General features: G+C 39.0%; 1 protein-coding gene across 1 annotated transcript in view; it reads left to right on the forward strand.

Moving 5' to 3' along the window:
- Positions 1–18452, forward strand: part of Cped1 (cadherin like and PC-esterase domain containing 1) — a 255612-nt gene that overhangs the window by 119402 nt on the left and 117758 nt on the right. Inside the window, exons 7-12 of the mRNA XM_028762605.1 lie at positions 7766–7908; positions 8912–8984; positions 10066–10233; positions 10978–11082; positions 13148–13305; positions 16697–16767. Of these exons, the coding sequence (XP_028618438.1) occupies positions 7766–7908; positions 8912–8984; positions 10066–10233; positions 10978–11082; positions 13148–13305; positions 16697–16767 (718 nt within the window). The remainder of the gene's footprint in view (positions 1–7765; positions 7909–8911; positions 8985–10065; positions 10234–10977; positions 11083–13147; positions 13306–16696; positions 16768–18452) is intronic.

Genomic DNA, 18452 nt, shown 5'->3' on the forward strand with positions numbered 1-18452 from the left:
CAGACTCATTCAAAGAATGGCTAATACGTGCTGGCACCATGGAAAAGAACTCACAAAAGAAACGCTATCTGCAGCAGCAGAACAAAAATACATATTTATAAGCAACTGCAGCATGGGACAGAATGCAATAAGCCACTCAGAGTTCCTGGCACAGTAAAGAGGATCCGTGAGGTTGCTCAGCATGGGCAAAACTGAGGCGACGTCAGAGTGGGTGATATTTCAGCTCCATTGGAAGAATGTGTGGGACGCGATTCTTCAGTGGTGGGAGGGGAAGCCTACTCACTGGCAGTACAGCACCAAGGGTATGTGCTTGGGGGAGATCTCTTGTTCTCAGCCCCACCCCCTTGCTGCTCCTCAAGTTGTATGAGGTGTCTTCCAATTATGGTGCACTTCTAGACAATGACTCAACAACAGTGACCAGAAACCATGAGCCAGTCTCTCTTCCTTTAAAAAAAAAAAATTAGTCATTTTATTTATTTACATTTCAAATGTCCTTCCCGGCAGTCTTTCTTCCTTTAAGGTAATTTTCTCAGTTATCTTGTTCCAGCAGCAGAAAGCTAAGGAAGGAGATGGGGAGGGAGTTGGGAGGGAGCGCGGAAAAAACGTACACGATTTGTAGACCGGATAAGGTGTAACGAAACCCGAAAAGCTTGAGCCTTGAGGAATGTAATATTCTAAACCAGTTGTCTCTTCATAGCGTGCGTTATCTGTTCACTTAAATTGCTCCATCTGAAACTTTTGACACACCTGGGAGGAGGTGTGTGTTCATACCTCCTCCAAGGATGAAAACACGGAAGATTCATGACCCAGTGGAGTGGAGCCAGCTAATAAATGTCAGTTAGGATTAGGATTCAGATCTCCAGCAAATAGAATGTCTTAATTACCCCTTCACAGCTTGAGGTCCTAAGCAAGCATTCAGAGCCAGCCAGCCGCAAGCATGCTGTGTTCAAGTTGGTTCCTCACACAAGTCAATATGGCAAAGCTGATTTTAAACATTTCAGTAAAACAAGCGTGCAAGTAACAGCTTTCGAATTTTGTGGAAAACAAAGTCAAGAAACCTAGAAGAATTCTTCTCTGAGGTTTCCTTTCAAATGTTTTATGTTGTCACTCTAACTACAGTGAAATAGGCACATATAAGAGAAGTTTTGTTAGTCACAGGACTTTCAATTCCAAAGAGTTCAACCATATGCAAATAGAAGGTCTTGGCTCTCTGTCACAAGATTGGCAGTGGGATATCCAGTTAGGCTTCATGGACTTAAAAAAATGTTTAAAAAAATTTAGCTATTACTATTTTGTTTTCATATTTTTTTTTTTTAAAAAATGTGCTTTGTGATACCAAGGGCAGAGGCTGTACTGTAACTATTGGGGACTCCTGTCTTCTACGAACTGAAGACAGATGTAGTTCAAGTTATCTTCATAGATATGACTAGGTAGCAATGGGGAAGATAATATATGTTGTCAAAGAATAGAAGTCAGCCCTCAACTACTGGAAGAAAAACAAAAAACAAAAAACCAACCAACCAACCAAACAACCAAACAAACAAACCCCATCAATTTGTGCAAGATAGCTTTGCGCTTACCAGATATAAAACTGTCAACTTTAAAATTATGACTGATAAATAGATGCTCATTTAAAACAGCGTGTGTAAAACCCTGAATTTTGTTTATGTAAGAGAGCTGTGACAGGCTGAAGAGATGCCTATGAAAATAGCAATGGGTTGTCACGAAGCCAATGTGGATTCAACACTTGAACACAGCAGCACTGAAGTTTGGACTAATTGCTGTATCATTTTCTTTGTTGTACCAGTAGGGACCATTATTTCTTTATTTTATTATTTTAAAGTGTGTGTGTGTGTGTGTGTGTACTCAAATGTGTGCACACAGGAACATGCACGTACAGGTGAATACACAAGTGCAAGTGTGTGTACTCTTGGAGAACAGAGGCATCAGATCCCCCTGGATGTGGAGCTACAGGTGGTTGTGAGCTGCATGGCATGCTGGGAACTGAACTTGGGCCCTCTGCAAAAGCAGCATCCTCTCTTAATCACTCAGTCATCTTTTTAGCTCACAGAGACCATCATAATTTTTTATAATGACTTTTCCTTCCTTCTGTGCTTGACCATGAAACATGATTAGATGTAAATTAGAGTATCTGCATAAAATGTCTAAAATACACAAAAGATAGTTCCCTTTGGACTTCTTTACACTTTATAGACACGTGAGATAGGAATCCTGTGTATGGATGTGGCCTATGCACTTGTTTGTGTACGTACATAAATGAGTGTGGGTATTCACGCGTACACTTGCATTAGAGGCCAGAGGTCTTCCAGAATTGATTTTCTAGCTTAGCTTTTTAGACAAGTTTCCTCACTTGAACCTAGTGCTCACTAATTTATTTACACTTGTTGGCCAGTGGGCTTCAGGGATCTGCCTTTCTCTGTTCCCCTAGTGCTGGGGTCACAGACATGCACCCCAATACAACTTTTAAGTGGGTACTAAAAATTTTGACTTAGACCCAAATGCTTGCACAGTAGGCTCGTTACCACTGAACAATTGCCTTCACTTTGAAATAGGAACCTTCTTAATATATCGTATTTGCAAATTTGTTTACTGCTCATCACAGTATATATTTATATATGTTACATATATTAAGTATCAATATCATCTTCATATGATAATAAAAGATGAAAAGTTTGCAAATGAGCCATCTGGTCTTACTGCGGCGTAAAGAAGGGTTGTCTTTTAATGTCAGTGGAGAGAGCTGTGAACAATGGCGTTTATGTAAAGAAACTGAATAGTTCTATGCATAGTTCAATGATAAAACCTTTATAACTTTAGCTTTTGCTCTTTATGGTAAAATTTCTCTGCTCCTTCATTTCCTGCAGAGAAAGTCTAAAAGGAATGATGAAGGATGCCTGGCAGTTCTCTGAGAAGGTTGAATATAATGCAATCAAGGCTTTGCCATTCGGAGCAAATAGTTAATTTTTTATGCTTTTCACAGCCCCTTTGGATGCCTGCATTCTGATTCTTTCCACGTCTCTCGCATTCTTGTGGGAGAAGTCAAGACGTTTAAGTGTGAAACTGCATCAATCACACACAATCTGTATTCTGATTTCCTAAGGTTAGAATGTGCGTCACCGCATCAGATGATTACGAAGTACAAGTTAATAAAACCATTTATGTCGTTGTGAGCAGAGAGCTCATCCTAGTATTTAATCTTCTGATTTAATTCCAGAGAATGTGCAAAAAGTATCCTAGTTTAAGTCCACCTCATTCAGTTCTCCCACAGTTTACCTTAAAAGAAACCATTTTCAATGAACTAAAATAAAACAAAAGACAAGAATTTATATATTCATTTTTTTAAATCTTTACTTATTTTTTACACACCAGATTTTATCCCCCTTCCTGTCCACCTTCCAATTGTTCCATATCCCATACTTCCTTCCCACCCCATGTCTCCACGAGGATGTACCCACCACTCACCTCCCACCCAACCAGACCTCTAAACTCCCTAGGCCCTCTCTCTAGTCTCTTGAGGGTTAGGTGCATCTTCTCTGACTGAATCCAGACTCAGCAGTCCTCTGCTGTATGTGTTGGGGGCCTCATATTGACTGGTGTATGCTGCCTGGTTGGTGGTCCAGTGTCTGAGAAATCTTCAGTTGACTTCTTGAGACACCTCATACTGAAAGGATCTGTGGCTTCTGAGAAGAATTCTTTCTTAGAGAATGTTATCAAGGTTCATCCACACTGTAGCAAGTTACAGTATTTCTCTCCTACTGAAGGCTAGATAATATTTGTGACTCTATAGAATATTTATTCATATCCCTTCATTTGTCAAAGTCTACTTGGTTGCTTCCATTTTTTGAGCTACTGAAGCTATTAGTGGTATGAGCATGTGTGTGCAATTCTTTCTCTATGATCTGACCTCATGTCTTCTGATGGGCATTGCTGAGCCAATGATAAATCTATTCTTTTTTGCTTTTGAGAAATCACTTCTTTACATTCTCTATGGAGTTTGAGGATCATAATTCCTTTATGTACTTCCTGATATCTATAACTATATGTGTTTTTGAAGATAACTATCAGATAGTAGTCATCCTAACCATTATGAGGGCTTGCCTTGCTGTAGTGTTAGTGTGTATTTCTCCAGTAATTGGCAGTATTGTTTACCATTTTTCATATTTAATGTAAATACTAATATTTAAATTTCTAGTACTCTTCAGTCAGAGAAGACAAAATGTTTGTCTTGTAGTCACCATAACACTAAAAAAAAGCCATGGGGAACTTGATTTATTTTGGTAAAATGCTATGACACACAAGCTTAGGTCAAAATATATTAGTATTCTGCTAAAGGTTCCAAGTTAGTCTAGGACTTTAAGAAAAACTAATATTTGTTAATCTTCCGTCTTTTTCTCTAGCTCTAGGATTAAATTTTCTTGTCTTAAAATCTCTCTCAAATAGCCGTAAGCTCCTGTTCTCAAAGGCTTTATTAAAAGTCACTATGAAGAAAATGCATATCCTTTCACTCTAGTGAGATGCACACAAGAAACAAATACTGTGTAGCTTATGTGTTTGTGGTACGGAACTAAGCCCAAAGTCTTATCCTCTGCCAATGAGCTATATCTCTAGCCTAATACATTGTTTTAAAAATACATTATCTGAAAGCTATTGTAAACAATTCCTCCAATGAACGTTTCTGGGGCTTCTCTAAGGCCATATTTAGGACTCTTCATTTAACAACCTTACTCAACACTGATCCTGCCTCAGGTACTGGGATGTCAAAAGTAAAGGAGGTCATTCCCAGCCTAAAATATCTCAGTCTAAAGAGAAGAGCACACAAGAAGATCAACAGGTCTGATACAGAATTATTAGCATGTGTTCATCGAGAACCAATCAATAAGTGGGCAATAATTTGTCCAGTCTCTCATGAGAGAATAAAAATATTGAGATGGTGATGATGTATACAAATCAGGTGAATAATTAGGACACTTTCAAAGTATTTTAAGATATCAAATTTATAGTAAAATCTTGATTGTGGTTCACTTATTCATGTCTCCAATGTTTGAATGGATTTACATTGTAAATGCTATCACATCTTACTTATCTTTTTTTTTATACACACAAATGAGCTATGCTGTTTAAGCTGCCCATCTTTACAACTGCAGTCTTACACGGTCTTTTTCTATTCATTTACTTGGCATTAAATTTGGGTGGTGGTGTTGCACAGACAGGAAAATGAGTAGTCTATAAAACAGAGTAACATCGTGAGGAGCTTTATGCATTCTGTTGCTGTCCTTGCCTGTTTTGATTTGGGTTTTCAGAGACAGTGTCTCACTGTGTAGCCTACATTGGCTGTAAATGAACTATGTAACCCAAGCCGTCCGTCCTCAAGAGGATCTGCCTATTTCTGCTTCGTGAGTTTTGGCATCAAACGTGTATACCATCACACCTATTTTTTAAAGAGTTGAGTTTTTGTTCAAGACCCTAATATCCTTGGGAAGTTACACTGTCTTGTTCATTTGACTTAAAGATGTTGACTGGAGAGAGGATGTCACAGTGCCATGACAAACTTACTAAACATGCACAAAGGCAACATCCAGCACTGACTAAAAAAAAAAAATGAAAAAAATAAAAGCATTATCCATCATTCTCAATAGATAGAAGAGTCTGCTTAATGTTTAGGTTATGTCTCCACGTTTCAAATGAGCAGCAAGGTGATGTTATGTTGCTCCTTTTGGATTTTGGGGGGAGAGATGACATCTCCTGAGTGAAATGTTTTTCAGGTACTGATATCAAATTGTCTCTGATAGGATACATTCTGATGAAGTCATCAAGCACCTGTTATTGTGCATTTGAGTTCTAAGTACACGGAGATGAACAGATCCCAGATAATTTTACAAAGGAAATACCATTAGCATAGTAGTCTTCAGTATAAACAGAAACAAGAATTAGTTGCTCATTTAGTCTAAGTGATTTGGTTATGGGGAATATTAAATGTATTATACTCTCTCTGGAAGACTTGGTGCAGATTGATCATACACACACACACGCACACACACACACACACACACACATACTTGATGGCCCTCCTTTTACTTCTGACATGTGATGTTTGTTGACATTGTGCTGGATAAGTTAAATAAGTATACAGAACAAGAAGGGCTATTAATCTCATGGTGTGTCCATGTGGCACAGAGCCGGAGTGTAACCACTATGTAACCACAGCGCTGTGAAATGTGTCCCCAAGTCACAGAATTCATGCTTTCTACAGGATAGAAGTCTCACCAAAAGTGCAAGTGAATTAAGTGAATAGACTCTGTGTCCTCTGCTGGCTATCCTAGTTATTAATGGAGAAAGAATCATTTCCACATTAGGGGAGTAAGTACAACCCCAAAATACTAATTAGCTGTTCTCCTATATGGAGGCTGTAATATGACACTCAGTCTTCTATATCATATATGCTAAGGAGAACTTTTCAACATTGATATATCATTAACCTTAAGCTAAGTGACATTCAGATGACATTTATGTGGAAAGAATGCACAAATGTCATTATCAACCTCTCCTGCATACTATGGTGAATGGAGTGAGATTTATATTGCTTTTATTTAGAAACATGAAATGTTATTCTAATTTGACTCACGGATGTTAACGATTTTACTGTTAGCATTAATTTGTTTTCTTTTAATTATACAATTACTACATTCATTTTCCTAAGTAAAACAGAAAAATACCTCAATTGCCAGATGTCGATGATATGTTCTTAGGGTATTAATGTCTGGTCTCGTTAGGTTTCTGGTTTTGGCTTGTAAAAGTTTATGGACTCGGTATTTTGTTGTTTATGTTGGGGAATTTCACGGGCACGATTTAAAGATATGGTTACCATTTTCCATAGATGATTTCTGCCAACCTTTGTCCCTCGTGATCATCATGACGGATGTTTTCCGTGTGTGCTTGTGAGCTCTGCAGCTCTGACGGGTTTAGCCTCTTCTTCCAAAAGAATTAACCAAATACCTGCTGCATGTTTTCTCAAAAAATATTTTTTGTTCTTTATCTTTGAAAGCTCGTGTTTATCTAGAGAAAGTCTGTGACTCAGTAAGACTTAGTTTATATTTTTGAAAAATATTGACATGAACTGTAATGCTAAGCGTCTTCAAAAGGTAGTGTTGTCTGATGACTCTGAATATTTAATAAAGAAGGAAAGTTTGTGAGGCTAACAGTATTGTCCACAAAGAAGACACAGACACTTGTGCTTCTTCTCTTCTTTAATACCACCCCATCTTCTCCATCATGGGAAATCTTAGATTAAAACATTACCTCAGTTCTGTGATTCTCCCACATTGTTCTCCGGGTATCTAGGTTGCTCCCAGAGAAAAATGAGATTAAGGGAAACAACTTTGAAAAAATATTTTTATTCTGATATAGGCAGAAAATTGGTCATAGTTTATACTGTTTTTCCAATATTTTTTGTCCATGTTGGGTACATAGCTCTCTTGTGAGTGGGTAAAAGGAAGGAAACAAAAATTTGGGGAGAGAGTCCGAAGTCCACTCTTCTTACTGATAGAACCACAAGTCAAGCCACAGAGCTCAGATTGCGACCCTCACACTACACCAAGTTAAGTGGCAAGGTATTTGAGTTTTTTGTGTTTGAAGTTGTCATGGAGACCTAGCCTAAAGGGTCACTTCCCATCACTTACCTTGGAGTCAATAGGCAGACGGGAAATTTATTTTGCCATGCCAACTTTTTGTTTTTGTTTTTCCCTAGCTGCAGATGTTTTTTGAGACATTCCTGAGGACCAGTTCACCTCTACAAGCACTGGGAAGCATGAGAGAAGCCATTAGCAAGCTCCTGTTGGTAGCTGAGGTGCTTAGTGACACATCTAGTCTGGGACCAAAGACCTTCCATAGGTGAGAGAGATGCAGACAGAGACAGAGATAGGCAGGAAAGGAGGGAGGGAGGGAAGGGGGGAGGGAGGGAGGGGGGGGGGGAGGAAGGGAGGGAGGAGGGGAGGGAGGGAGGGAGGCTCTAAAATTTATTAGTTAAAAAACTTAATTATTGAAAGTAAATAGTACTTGGAAGATTGTATGTCAATACATTGTAATATAATCTTTTAAACATGCATGGCCTTATTTACAGATTCTAAAACTTCAGAGTTTGTTACATGCCATTTTTTGTATCCAAATAGTGAGTAGAAATAAAATATAGGGTTTATCATCACCACCACCATCATCATTATCATTTTTTTTCAACAATCTTACTTTGCAACCTACACTAGCCTCAGATTTATGATTCTCCTGTCTCCACTTCCTAAGTTCTGGGTCTACAAGATTATGCTTGGATCCTAAAGTCAATTTGAAATTGTAGCCCCCTTTAATGTATTTTCATCAAATATACTAAGTATCAACTGCGTACAACTTTACCTAGACATAATGCGCTTTGGTCTCAGTTGTCCTAATGATTTCAAAATGCTGAGAAAGAAACAAGAGCTTTTGACGACAAAATTTGGTCACTTCTATTCTCAGACCTCAACTTCTTTGACTATAGCTTATTTGCTTTATTCTAAGGAAATGTTAACCCTAGTTTTCCAAAAAGAGAGAAGTGTTCATTCTCACACTTTCTGCACACGTTCACGTTAGCAATGGCTGTCTTGGAGACAGCTCCCCATATTAAGGTTCTCATGGAATAATTGCCATAGTGTATCATAGAAAATGGAGGCCTACTTGCATTTTCCTTCCTGAACAAAGGAGATTCAAACCCACAATCCATTTCACATAATTTCCTATCATGCATGCCACTGATCTTTTAACTTATTGAAATTTAATGGTATCAATTATTAACAATGTTATCATAGTAGAGTAAGTGTAGCAAAGAGACTATAATGTCCTGTTACCTTCTGATTTTTCCTTCCAGATGTAGACAGTGTTTTCAGCTTTTAACTTTTGATATTGGTTATGGAGATTCGGGATATCCTGTGGTGCTCCAGGTGAGTAAGCAGGATGAAGTGTGTGTTTTGGGGGGTGGGAGCATGTTTCAACAGTTACAGTTGGTTAATAATAACTCGCATCGCAATCAGTACAGGCTTATGCACCCATGGCTCTAACAAATGGAGAACTCTAATGACCATTTCGGACACACCAGACAAACCCAAGGTTTCCTATAGTTTCTCCGAATTCATGAACAAAGATGGTATTGATTCAAGAATGTGTTCATGGAGAAAAGCAGAACATATCGATAATAGCAAACAGAAGATGACTCAGGGACTTGCGTGGTGTCATAAAGAGATAACTCTGTCCTTGGTCTGAATTTTAATTAAGAAATCCATGGGGACTAGACAGGCTGCTCAGTGGTAGAATTCCTGCCTTGACTGCACTAGGTCATAGGTTTCATCCTAGCAATACAAACAAACTATTTTTAAATTTTAATTCAAAAGCATAAAAAGCCCTGTGTATTTTAAAAATATTTTCCTGGCACATGTATATATAAATGTGAGCTTTTTTTTCCTTAGGTTGCTTTGAGTTATAACTCTCTCAGATCACCTCTCGTCAGCATCTTTTTCTTCTAAGCAGCCTTCAGTGGTAAACATTTTAAAAATTGACTCTGTTAATTTATTTAAAAAGCTATCTATTGGATTATAAAGTGGGAAGGAATGGGGAACAAAATAATTTAATGGGTAACCAGAGTTCAACTCCACCAGTATTTATTTTTTCCCAAACTATAATATTTGCAGCTTTGAAATTCATCTATAAAATGTTCAATCTTATGAAATCTTTAAATGGTCATTCACTTTTTAAAACGCGTGTTTTGGAAAAGACATCATGTACTATTTCCCGTGGAGAGATATAAAGAGTTTCAAGATAAACAAATGCATCCTTGAAATGGCCCACGCTCCTTCTCTACATTTAAAGAACGGCGTCTTCCCTCATCAGAAACGGTCCTCAGGTTTACAAAACTGTTAGCCTCCAGAAGACCACTAGATGGCAGGTCTGGTCTACAAGCCAACCTGAACTAAATCAGGCCTTAAGAGTTCCTTTCACTGTACTGTCTCTACCTCTCTTCCTTCAAAGGTACATGAGCACTTAAAATTTCACGATGATGAGAATTTCAGCGTGGAGGACCAAAATACGGAAAGAATTCTTTTAAGGGATACTTTCGACTTCCTCTTCTCCAATGCCTCTTCGCTTTCCATGGTTTCTGAGATGTTGCAGAGGCCCGAGAGAGCAGGAGCATTCGTGGTAAGCTTAAATATTCATGATTGCTAGCATTTGTCAGCTAGATGCTGGCAACCAGGGTTGAGTGTTTCAGAGTAGTGCTGATTTTTTTATGCTAGGCTAACACAATGGTTTTATACACTAAAAATTCTGTACAGGTTATCATAGTGTTATACTCCTTCATGCCTTTTTTTTTTTTTTTGAACCCCATATTTGGAGAATTTGGAAGAGGAGAATGTAAAAATTCTCACAAAGGTACTGACAGTGTCTGTCATATATGCCTCTTCCCAGAGTGTCGTTCAATCTCAGGGTCACACTAGGAAGAAAATAGATGCTGGAAAACCTGGGGTGGTAGGTGCGCTTGCAAGTCTATGAAACCTTCTGCCGGCAGTACTCTGAGCTGGGACTTCCTGCACAGATACTCTTTGGTATTTTCACCTCTAGAGCTCTGAAGGCCCGAGGGAAGTCTCGAATTCCCAAACCGTGGTCCTGCTTATTCTATCACCTGTACCCACCTCCCTGACCTCTCTACTAAGGCACAGTTGGCTTAGCTCAGACAGTCAGTCTTATCAGTTATTTTTATTTTTTTAATCTTGGGATATTGCTGTGACAACTAATCATTTCTATGTATCTTATAACTTTAATACGTTTAGCTGTTACAGAGTTTGAGCAATTTATTAAGTGGGGACGAGGAAAGATGATTTAACTGGGTCCTGGTTGCTGAAAGCTTTCTTTTACTCTTTCTTTCTTTTTTTTTTTTCTTTCTAGGATGGAAACTATCAAAAGGAGTTAAATCAGTGCCTGTCTTTAGAGGAAATTCACTCAATTAGGACTTTTGTAAAGGAGCTTGGGAGTTTGGGACAATTCCAACTGGTAAAACACAAGTGACATTTCTTTCCATTTGGTGACTGACATTGTGATATGAATAGATTAGCCATAAACTGCCCGATTTTTCCCTTCAAATCACATACAGATATTTCTTTACAACCCTTTTGTGAGCTATTTTTGTCCTTTTGGGAAAATGTCTATGCTTGGCTCTAAGAGTTTGCTAATAGTATGAAATTTACCAAAGGTAAAGGATATGACATCATAGTAGCTGACAGGTTGTCAAGGTTCTCTGGAGAAGATGCTGATATTTCTCTAAGGACTTTCATTTTTAGCTTTGGGTCATGTACAAGAAACCAATAGTTGTTACTTTGTATTACCCTTTTGAACAAAATTAAACATAACCTAACATAAGAGGACTTTTAAAATGGCCTAGTCTTAATTGGTAGTAACAATATTGCAAGAGTCCAATACTAGAGTATATGTGAGTGGTATACTCATAGCAGCTCTTACCAGTTTCAGTCTGTACAATGACATGTTTTTCTCACCCTGGTACTTTTAGCATGCTTATCAATTTATTGGTCAATATCAAAGCTTCAGTGATTGTATGACTGTCTATGTCTAATGTGTTTTCTTTCCTTTCTGCCACTAATGTAGACTATAGAATAAAATTAATTTGTATTTTACTTGACATTTCTTTGTATAAAACTACCTTAAAATAGTATTTAAAATTAATTGTCAAGTTACTAATTTGATGCAAGGTTCAGATATTCCTTGTAGTTTTTTTCAGCCTGTATACAAATATTACTTATGTGAGTCGTAACCAGTTGACCAAGCTAACTGATAAAAGACTGACGTATTTTATACAATTTAGCCCCATAGTATAAAGGACTGAGAGTAACCTTATAAGTCTAAGACAATGTAACAAATATACTTATTATCTTAATTAGTTTGCATGTATTAAATAACAATCTATCTCAGTGGTTTAGACACCCATTCAACCTGTAGAAATTCATCATTCAAAATACTGTGATGCTGATGGCCTCTGCTGGAACAGGAGAAGTAAAGAAACAAGGATAATCCTCAATTTCTTGACTCAGAGTAGAAACAAGATAACCAATTTCCTCTTTTTGTTAGATTCATAGTTCTCACCCTGGCTTAATTCGCTTGTAGCACTAAAGGACTTCTCTATTTCCCCACTGCCTGACTTCCTCGGTTACCAGGCTGTTTTCAAGTTTTGATTGCTGGAAAGGAGAGAGAGAGACCCATGTATAGTCACTGAAAAGCAAGGGGGAAAAAAAAGCGACTCCATTTAGAAATGTGATCATCAGTTACTTTCTTTCTTTTTTCTTTTTTTTTTTTTTTTGGTTTGGTTTTTCGAGACAGGGTTTCTCTGTGTTGCCCTGGCTGTCCTGGACTCACTCTGTAGACCAGGCTAGCCTCGAACTCTCGAACTCAGAAATCCGCCTGCCTCTGCCTCCCAAGTACTGGGATTAAAGGCATGCGCTCATCAGTTATTTTCATAATGCATTTAAAAGCAACCTTTAAAAGTCTTGAAAACAGTACCAAAATTTAAATTATAATAGTGACCAATAGATTCTCTCTGTCTCTTTCTGTCTCTGTCTCTGTCTCTCTCTCTCTCTGTGTGTGTGTGTGTGTGTGTGAGTGTGTGTGCATGTACAAGAGCAAGTGTATACCAGTAAGTATGTGGCGGTCAGGAGAGAACCTTAGCTGTCATTCCTCATGAACTGTCTGCCTTGTTTTCTGAGACAGTCTCTCATTAGCCCAGGATTCATCAACTAGGCTGGGCTGGCTGTTCAGTGAGCTCAGGGGGTCCGTGAGTCTCTGCCTCCCATACTGGATGCTGAATGAGGTCATGCTTGACTTTCTTGTAGCATCTGGAGATCTAACTGGGAGTCTTCCTGCTTTCATTGCAACGATATTATCCTCCCAACCCTTGACCAACAGGTTTTTAAATAAATAATTTCTTGACCAAACAATATCCAACTAACTATAATGAGTATCTGTAATACTACATTTCAAATTACTTTTCAAAGTTTCGACTGATCCTTTTTCTGTTTTGCTGATGTTTTCTTTGAACATTTCTTCTCAGCTCTTCCCGTCCACTCTTCCTGGGATTCAGTCTCTGATGGGTGAATTGTATGATATGGCAGCGCCTGGCTCAGTCCTGTCCCAGTACTGGTCTCTCTTAAATGTATTTGAACAATTTTGGCTCACGAATAAAAAGGCACAGCTACATCCACTGGAATGGTAAGAGAGCCACAAATTTGAATTGCGCAATCCAAGAAATCTTAAGTCTAAAAGATTGATTTCAAAAGGCTTTGCCTACATTAAAGTGAGCAACAAAAAAAGAAGTGTGCCCAAAAATTCATGGTCTGGAAAATAAATGACTTTCAAGCACTGAAACCATAATGGTTCTGGTGGTCATCAGACCCTGTAACAAAAAAAGACATCCAACAGTTCCAAAAGAAGATGGGACTCCATTACAAAGTAATGTTTAAAATTAAACATTCCAGTATCGTTTCACCTCGTGATCTGTACCTTTGGATTACTGAAGCATCTGCAAGATTAGACGGGGCTTGTGTTACGAACCATCCATCATCCTGGAGCTAGATACAGCAGGCACATTTATTTGGGAGTTAGAAAGCATGACTTTATTCTGAACAAAAACGTAATCTAATTTTATAAGTCTATACTGTGCTTTATTTGGTTTGCTTTTAGAGAGTTCTTTCCCCATCTTCTTGTCCGCTCTAATGAGAGGTAGCCATGAGGGGACAGACAGGTGAGATATTAATGCCTCTAGTAGCTGGCAAAGGGGATGCACTTAAAGTTTTGCTGTTCTTTAATATGGATAGAATTAAGAGAGCATTTGATTTTTCTACTGCCAGGAAAACAGAATTAGACCTAAGCCTCCCAGTGAGATGAAAGGCTAAGGGATATGACACTCATTTATGTCCCTTAGAGTCACTGTTGGGAATAGTTTCAGCAATGTTCCCTTATCCCTTATTTCCTTCTGTGTCAGGAGACAGTGACTATAAGAAACTCATTTGTAATTAAAAATACAAATAGTGTTGCATCTGAGGACTTCTTAGAACATCACCTACCGTTAACATTCACTTTGATTGCAAAAGCTCTGTAACGTTGGCTTTATTCACTCAATAAATCCAAAGAGGTTTTTCCTGTGTGCTTGAAAATTGTTTTAAATAATACAATGTAAAGCCACCTTTTTTACTTAGCCTTCACTCTAATCATCCAAGACTGCCTTGTGTATCAGTATAGATACACAAAGAACAGACGCCAACCTCCCACAGAGCCTGTTTGTGTTGTCTTTAATGTTCACTAAGTTCCCCCCAGAGATTTGCAAGCTTTAGAACATTTATTCCCTGTCGAGTTATCTCCAGAACCTCGTATAAGACCAGGTTCAACAATCCACTGATTAAAATGAGAAGACTGGATTTTCTTTCCTTAAAACAATGTAATAATGGTCACTGTTAAGTATAATTATAAAGGATAGCAACCATACTGAATCGCAGAAAATCGGATCAAAAGGTTCCAGCGTTAGAGCTTATTGATGATAGCAAGCAAAGAAAGTCCTTTAAGACTCAATTTCTTTACGTGTAATTATGACTTAGGCTGACTACCTTGTATTATTCCAGGAGTATTACGTAAGAAAGCTTCTGTGCATGTCACACTGAAGTGCAGATAGGTGATGAGAAGCAATGTATCTTCCCTTTTGTGTTCCTGTGCCACTCAGTGGCCATTTTAGCATTTGTGGTAAGGGCACATTTTCTTTATAGGAAAGCCATATATGTCCAAAAAATACCTTTCTGTATTAATATTGACAAGTCTATTTCTGATATTTATCAAAAGTTTTCATAATGCTCCTAGAAATGTCTCTTAAGTACTCAGCTTAAACTATCTTTACGGATTTAACAGTGAGTATGTCTATTTCATGATCATTCATGCTTTCTTACAGGGAGGACCATACTTCTCATGTAGATGTGAGGGAGAATAGATTCTAAAACAAATCAGCAGCTTAAGACATTAGGCTAAAGCTAATACTGGCATACTAACCTTCAGAACACACGTACAGAACAACTATTGTTCTGCAGTTTTCTTCAGCACTTGGATCTAATGACTTCATCCTTCCTTAGAAATACAGAGAGACCATTTGCTTGTATCACAGCAATGGGGTAAGAAAACGGAATCGGAACATCAGCAGCAGTGGGTAACATTATACATGAGAGCCAAGGCTCAATCTAAGGGGTAGGGGAGACTACCTTAATTTTCAACGCTCCTGGAAATAAAGTAGCATGTGGACTTTGCTCTGTGGAAATGTTTTCTGAGAAAATACATACAAATTCAAAATGATCTATTCACACACACACACACACAAAAAAAAATCCAACAAAGAACTGCACAATGCTTTTGTGTACAAGTTCTCACTCCAGAGCCAGACTCTATTCATGTGAATTTCAGGGATGAATCTGTTGAATGAGTCTCCTAGAAGTCCTTCTTCATGGCAGATTCTTACATTTTTGTCTTTAATTTAGACTTCAGCTAGATTTATCTCCTTTATCAGAGTGATTTTGATTGTGTAGAAAGCCCTGGGTTGGATCGCCATCGTTACAAAAATAAAGGTAACCAAAGGTAACTACTGAAAATCTCACCACCGTCAAAAACTTCCTCTCTCCTGCTAGGAACCCTTTATCTGTTATTCCATCCCTTGGAAGGAATCACTGCATTTTTACCTCCATTTTGATGTGTACACCAAAGGAAAGCAGACTTTAGGCAATGATAAAAATACTAGTTAGAAGTCAGCAAAATCGCTTTAATGCCTAGGGGTTTTTTTGTTGTTGTTGTTGTTTGTTTTTTTAAGACTTCCTGCCTGCTGCTGCTGAGATTCCTCGCTGCCATGCTCAGCACAGTTTCTGGCACTAGCATTTTATCTGATTCTCACGGTGTTCCTGTGTAGAGCAAATGCTATTTACTATCTCCATTTTAATGGGGTGACAGACAGCAAAGCATCATAATAACACAGGAAAGACACGTCAAGGGCTAGAGACCACAGTGCCCAGTGTTCTCTATTATCCAGACTAGACACATTTCTGACTGCCGTTTAGGTTATTTTAGTTCCAGTTTTAAGGACTTAGAGGTTCATCCAGCTGAGCATTTGGTTACTACTACAACACAGAAAACGAAGTGATCGTGCCAAGATATAAACAACCTTTGCTGTCTCTGTGGGTTACCAGGGAGGGTAAGAACACACGCTTTGGCAACTCCAGTTGTTTCCTATAGCCACGCCTGTTTCTTTAATTTTGTGTACATTCTCAGGCTATGCCTCAGGACTTCCAAGGCTCTTGGCTTCAAAGTTATGGAATGTTAGGCAGAGATCCCAGTGAAAATGTGCATTTTTGAATCACCTCTGTTGGATCCAGGCTTTCTGAGGTTTCTCAGCTTGTTTTCTTCAACTATGCATTTACTGATTAGAGATAAGATCGCAACCACCTCACTGGAGGCTAGAAAGGGTGTTGTAGAATGAAATCTACCATTTCTTGTCTTTGCCGAATAACTGCACTCACCTAAGACTAGAGAGTGTGTCACCTTGTTGACTTGGACTTGCTTGGTACTGTATTTACAGGAATTCTCCAACAAGAAATGAGACCGTTGAGAAACCGCACGGGTCATTGGAAGCAATCAAAAGTAAAAAAGGTAAAATGCATATAGTCCCACCTATCACAGCATAACGGAAAGTAGCATCTGGTGTATTTAAAGTGTTTAAATCTATTAGCCATCAAAACCAAAAATTAAACGAGGAAGTAATAGTTTTCTCCTGAAAATTGGACTTTTCTTCATATAGAGAGAGGTAGAGTGAGGAGAAATAAGCATTCTCATAACGATGGTAAACGTTTACATTAGAGCACATGTTTAGGGGCCACATGATAGCTTAGGAAGTACAGGTTAAAAGTTACCCTTGGAGCCTTAGCACTCGGCACTAGAACACATGCTTGGTAAGGACGCTAGTCTCACTCCTTAATGCACAGGAATAGATTATTCAGTTAAATAAAATGTATCCTTTCAGAGCAGAAATCCTACTGCTAAATATTTGTTTACGAGCATGATCAAGAATATGCGTAGTTCTCGAACTAGAGCCCTTCAAACTCAGTGACGGGCCTTAAACCAAAATTCTGCTTAGAAGATTCAATGCGTCCCTCCCCTCCCCCGCAAAAGAATCACACAGTATTAGACGAATTCCTGGTTATAACAGGGATTCTTTAGTTAAAAGAAATAGGTATACTGATGGATCATTTTTCCTTAATATTTTTTTTCTTGTATGACAAAAATTAGATGTTTTTTACTCTTCCCTCAAACGTTACATCCTGATTTCTGTTTCTCCTTCTGCAGACTACCCCCTCAACACACACCTCCCCTCTCCCCGAGATCCACCCCCATTCCACTTCCCCACAGAAAAGAGCAGGCCTCCCAGGAACATCGAGCAAACTTGGCATAACACGCTACAGTGAGAACAGGCATGTGCCCTCACATCAAGGCTGATGAGGCAACCCAGTAGGAGAAGGGTCCCACACGCAGGCAAAAGAGTCAGAGACAGCCCGTGCTCCCACTGTTAGGAATCTCACAAGAACACCAAGCTACTCAGCCGTAATGTGTATGCAGTGGACCTAGGTCAGACCCCTATAGGCTCCCTAATGTCTTGAAGCCCCCCTTAATCCCTGTCAGTTGATTCTGTGGCCGTGTTCTTGTCCTGTCCCTGATCCATCTGGTTCCTTCCATTTATTCCATTCTTCCTCTACTAGAAGAGAGAGCTCCTCTTTGTGTTTGCCTGTGGGACCACTGTAGCTGCTCCCATCAGTTCCCGGATGAAGTCTCTCTGGCCTTTTTGATGTCAATTCAGCTACTCTCTGGCCCCAGAACACTGCAGGCAGGACAAACTGTAGGTGGAATGTGTTATGCCTGAATTGATATTCCAATCCCTTCGCTTAAGATCCAGCTCAGTTACAGAGGACGGCCAGCTGGGGATCTGTGCCCCCCATTGCTAGGAGTTTTTGCTGGGGTTACTATTATAGATTCTATTGCACTGGGTCTCTACCTCAGAGCAAAAGGATTTCCTGATTTCTACCCAGGGGAAATCCCTCCCCCGACCCCTGCCCATTCCGAGTTGTTTCTCCCAGTAATCCCTCCCCCTCCCACCTGAACCCTTCTGTTCCCAACTCCACCCGTCTCCATTCCACCAGTGAAATCTATTCTTATTTCCCTGTCCAGGGAGATCCTTGGTCCAGTCCAATACTTTGGTTCTCTGTGGTGCTGCACGCCTTTCTTCTGTCACTGCCTTTTTTCTTTTTAAATGAATACTTTAAAGCACCTTGAACGCTTATGCA

The sequence above is a fragment of the Grammomys surdaster genome, unplaced genomic scaffold (genome assembly GCF_004785775.1).
Source record: "Grammomys surdaster isolate TR1022 unplaced genomic scaffold, NIH_TR_1.0 134, whole genome shotgun sequence".
Classification (NCBI taxonomy): Eukaryota; Metazoa; Chordata; class Mammalia; order Rodentia; family Muridae; genus Grammomys; species Grammomys surdaster.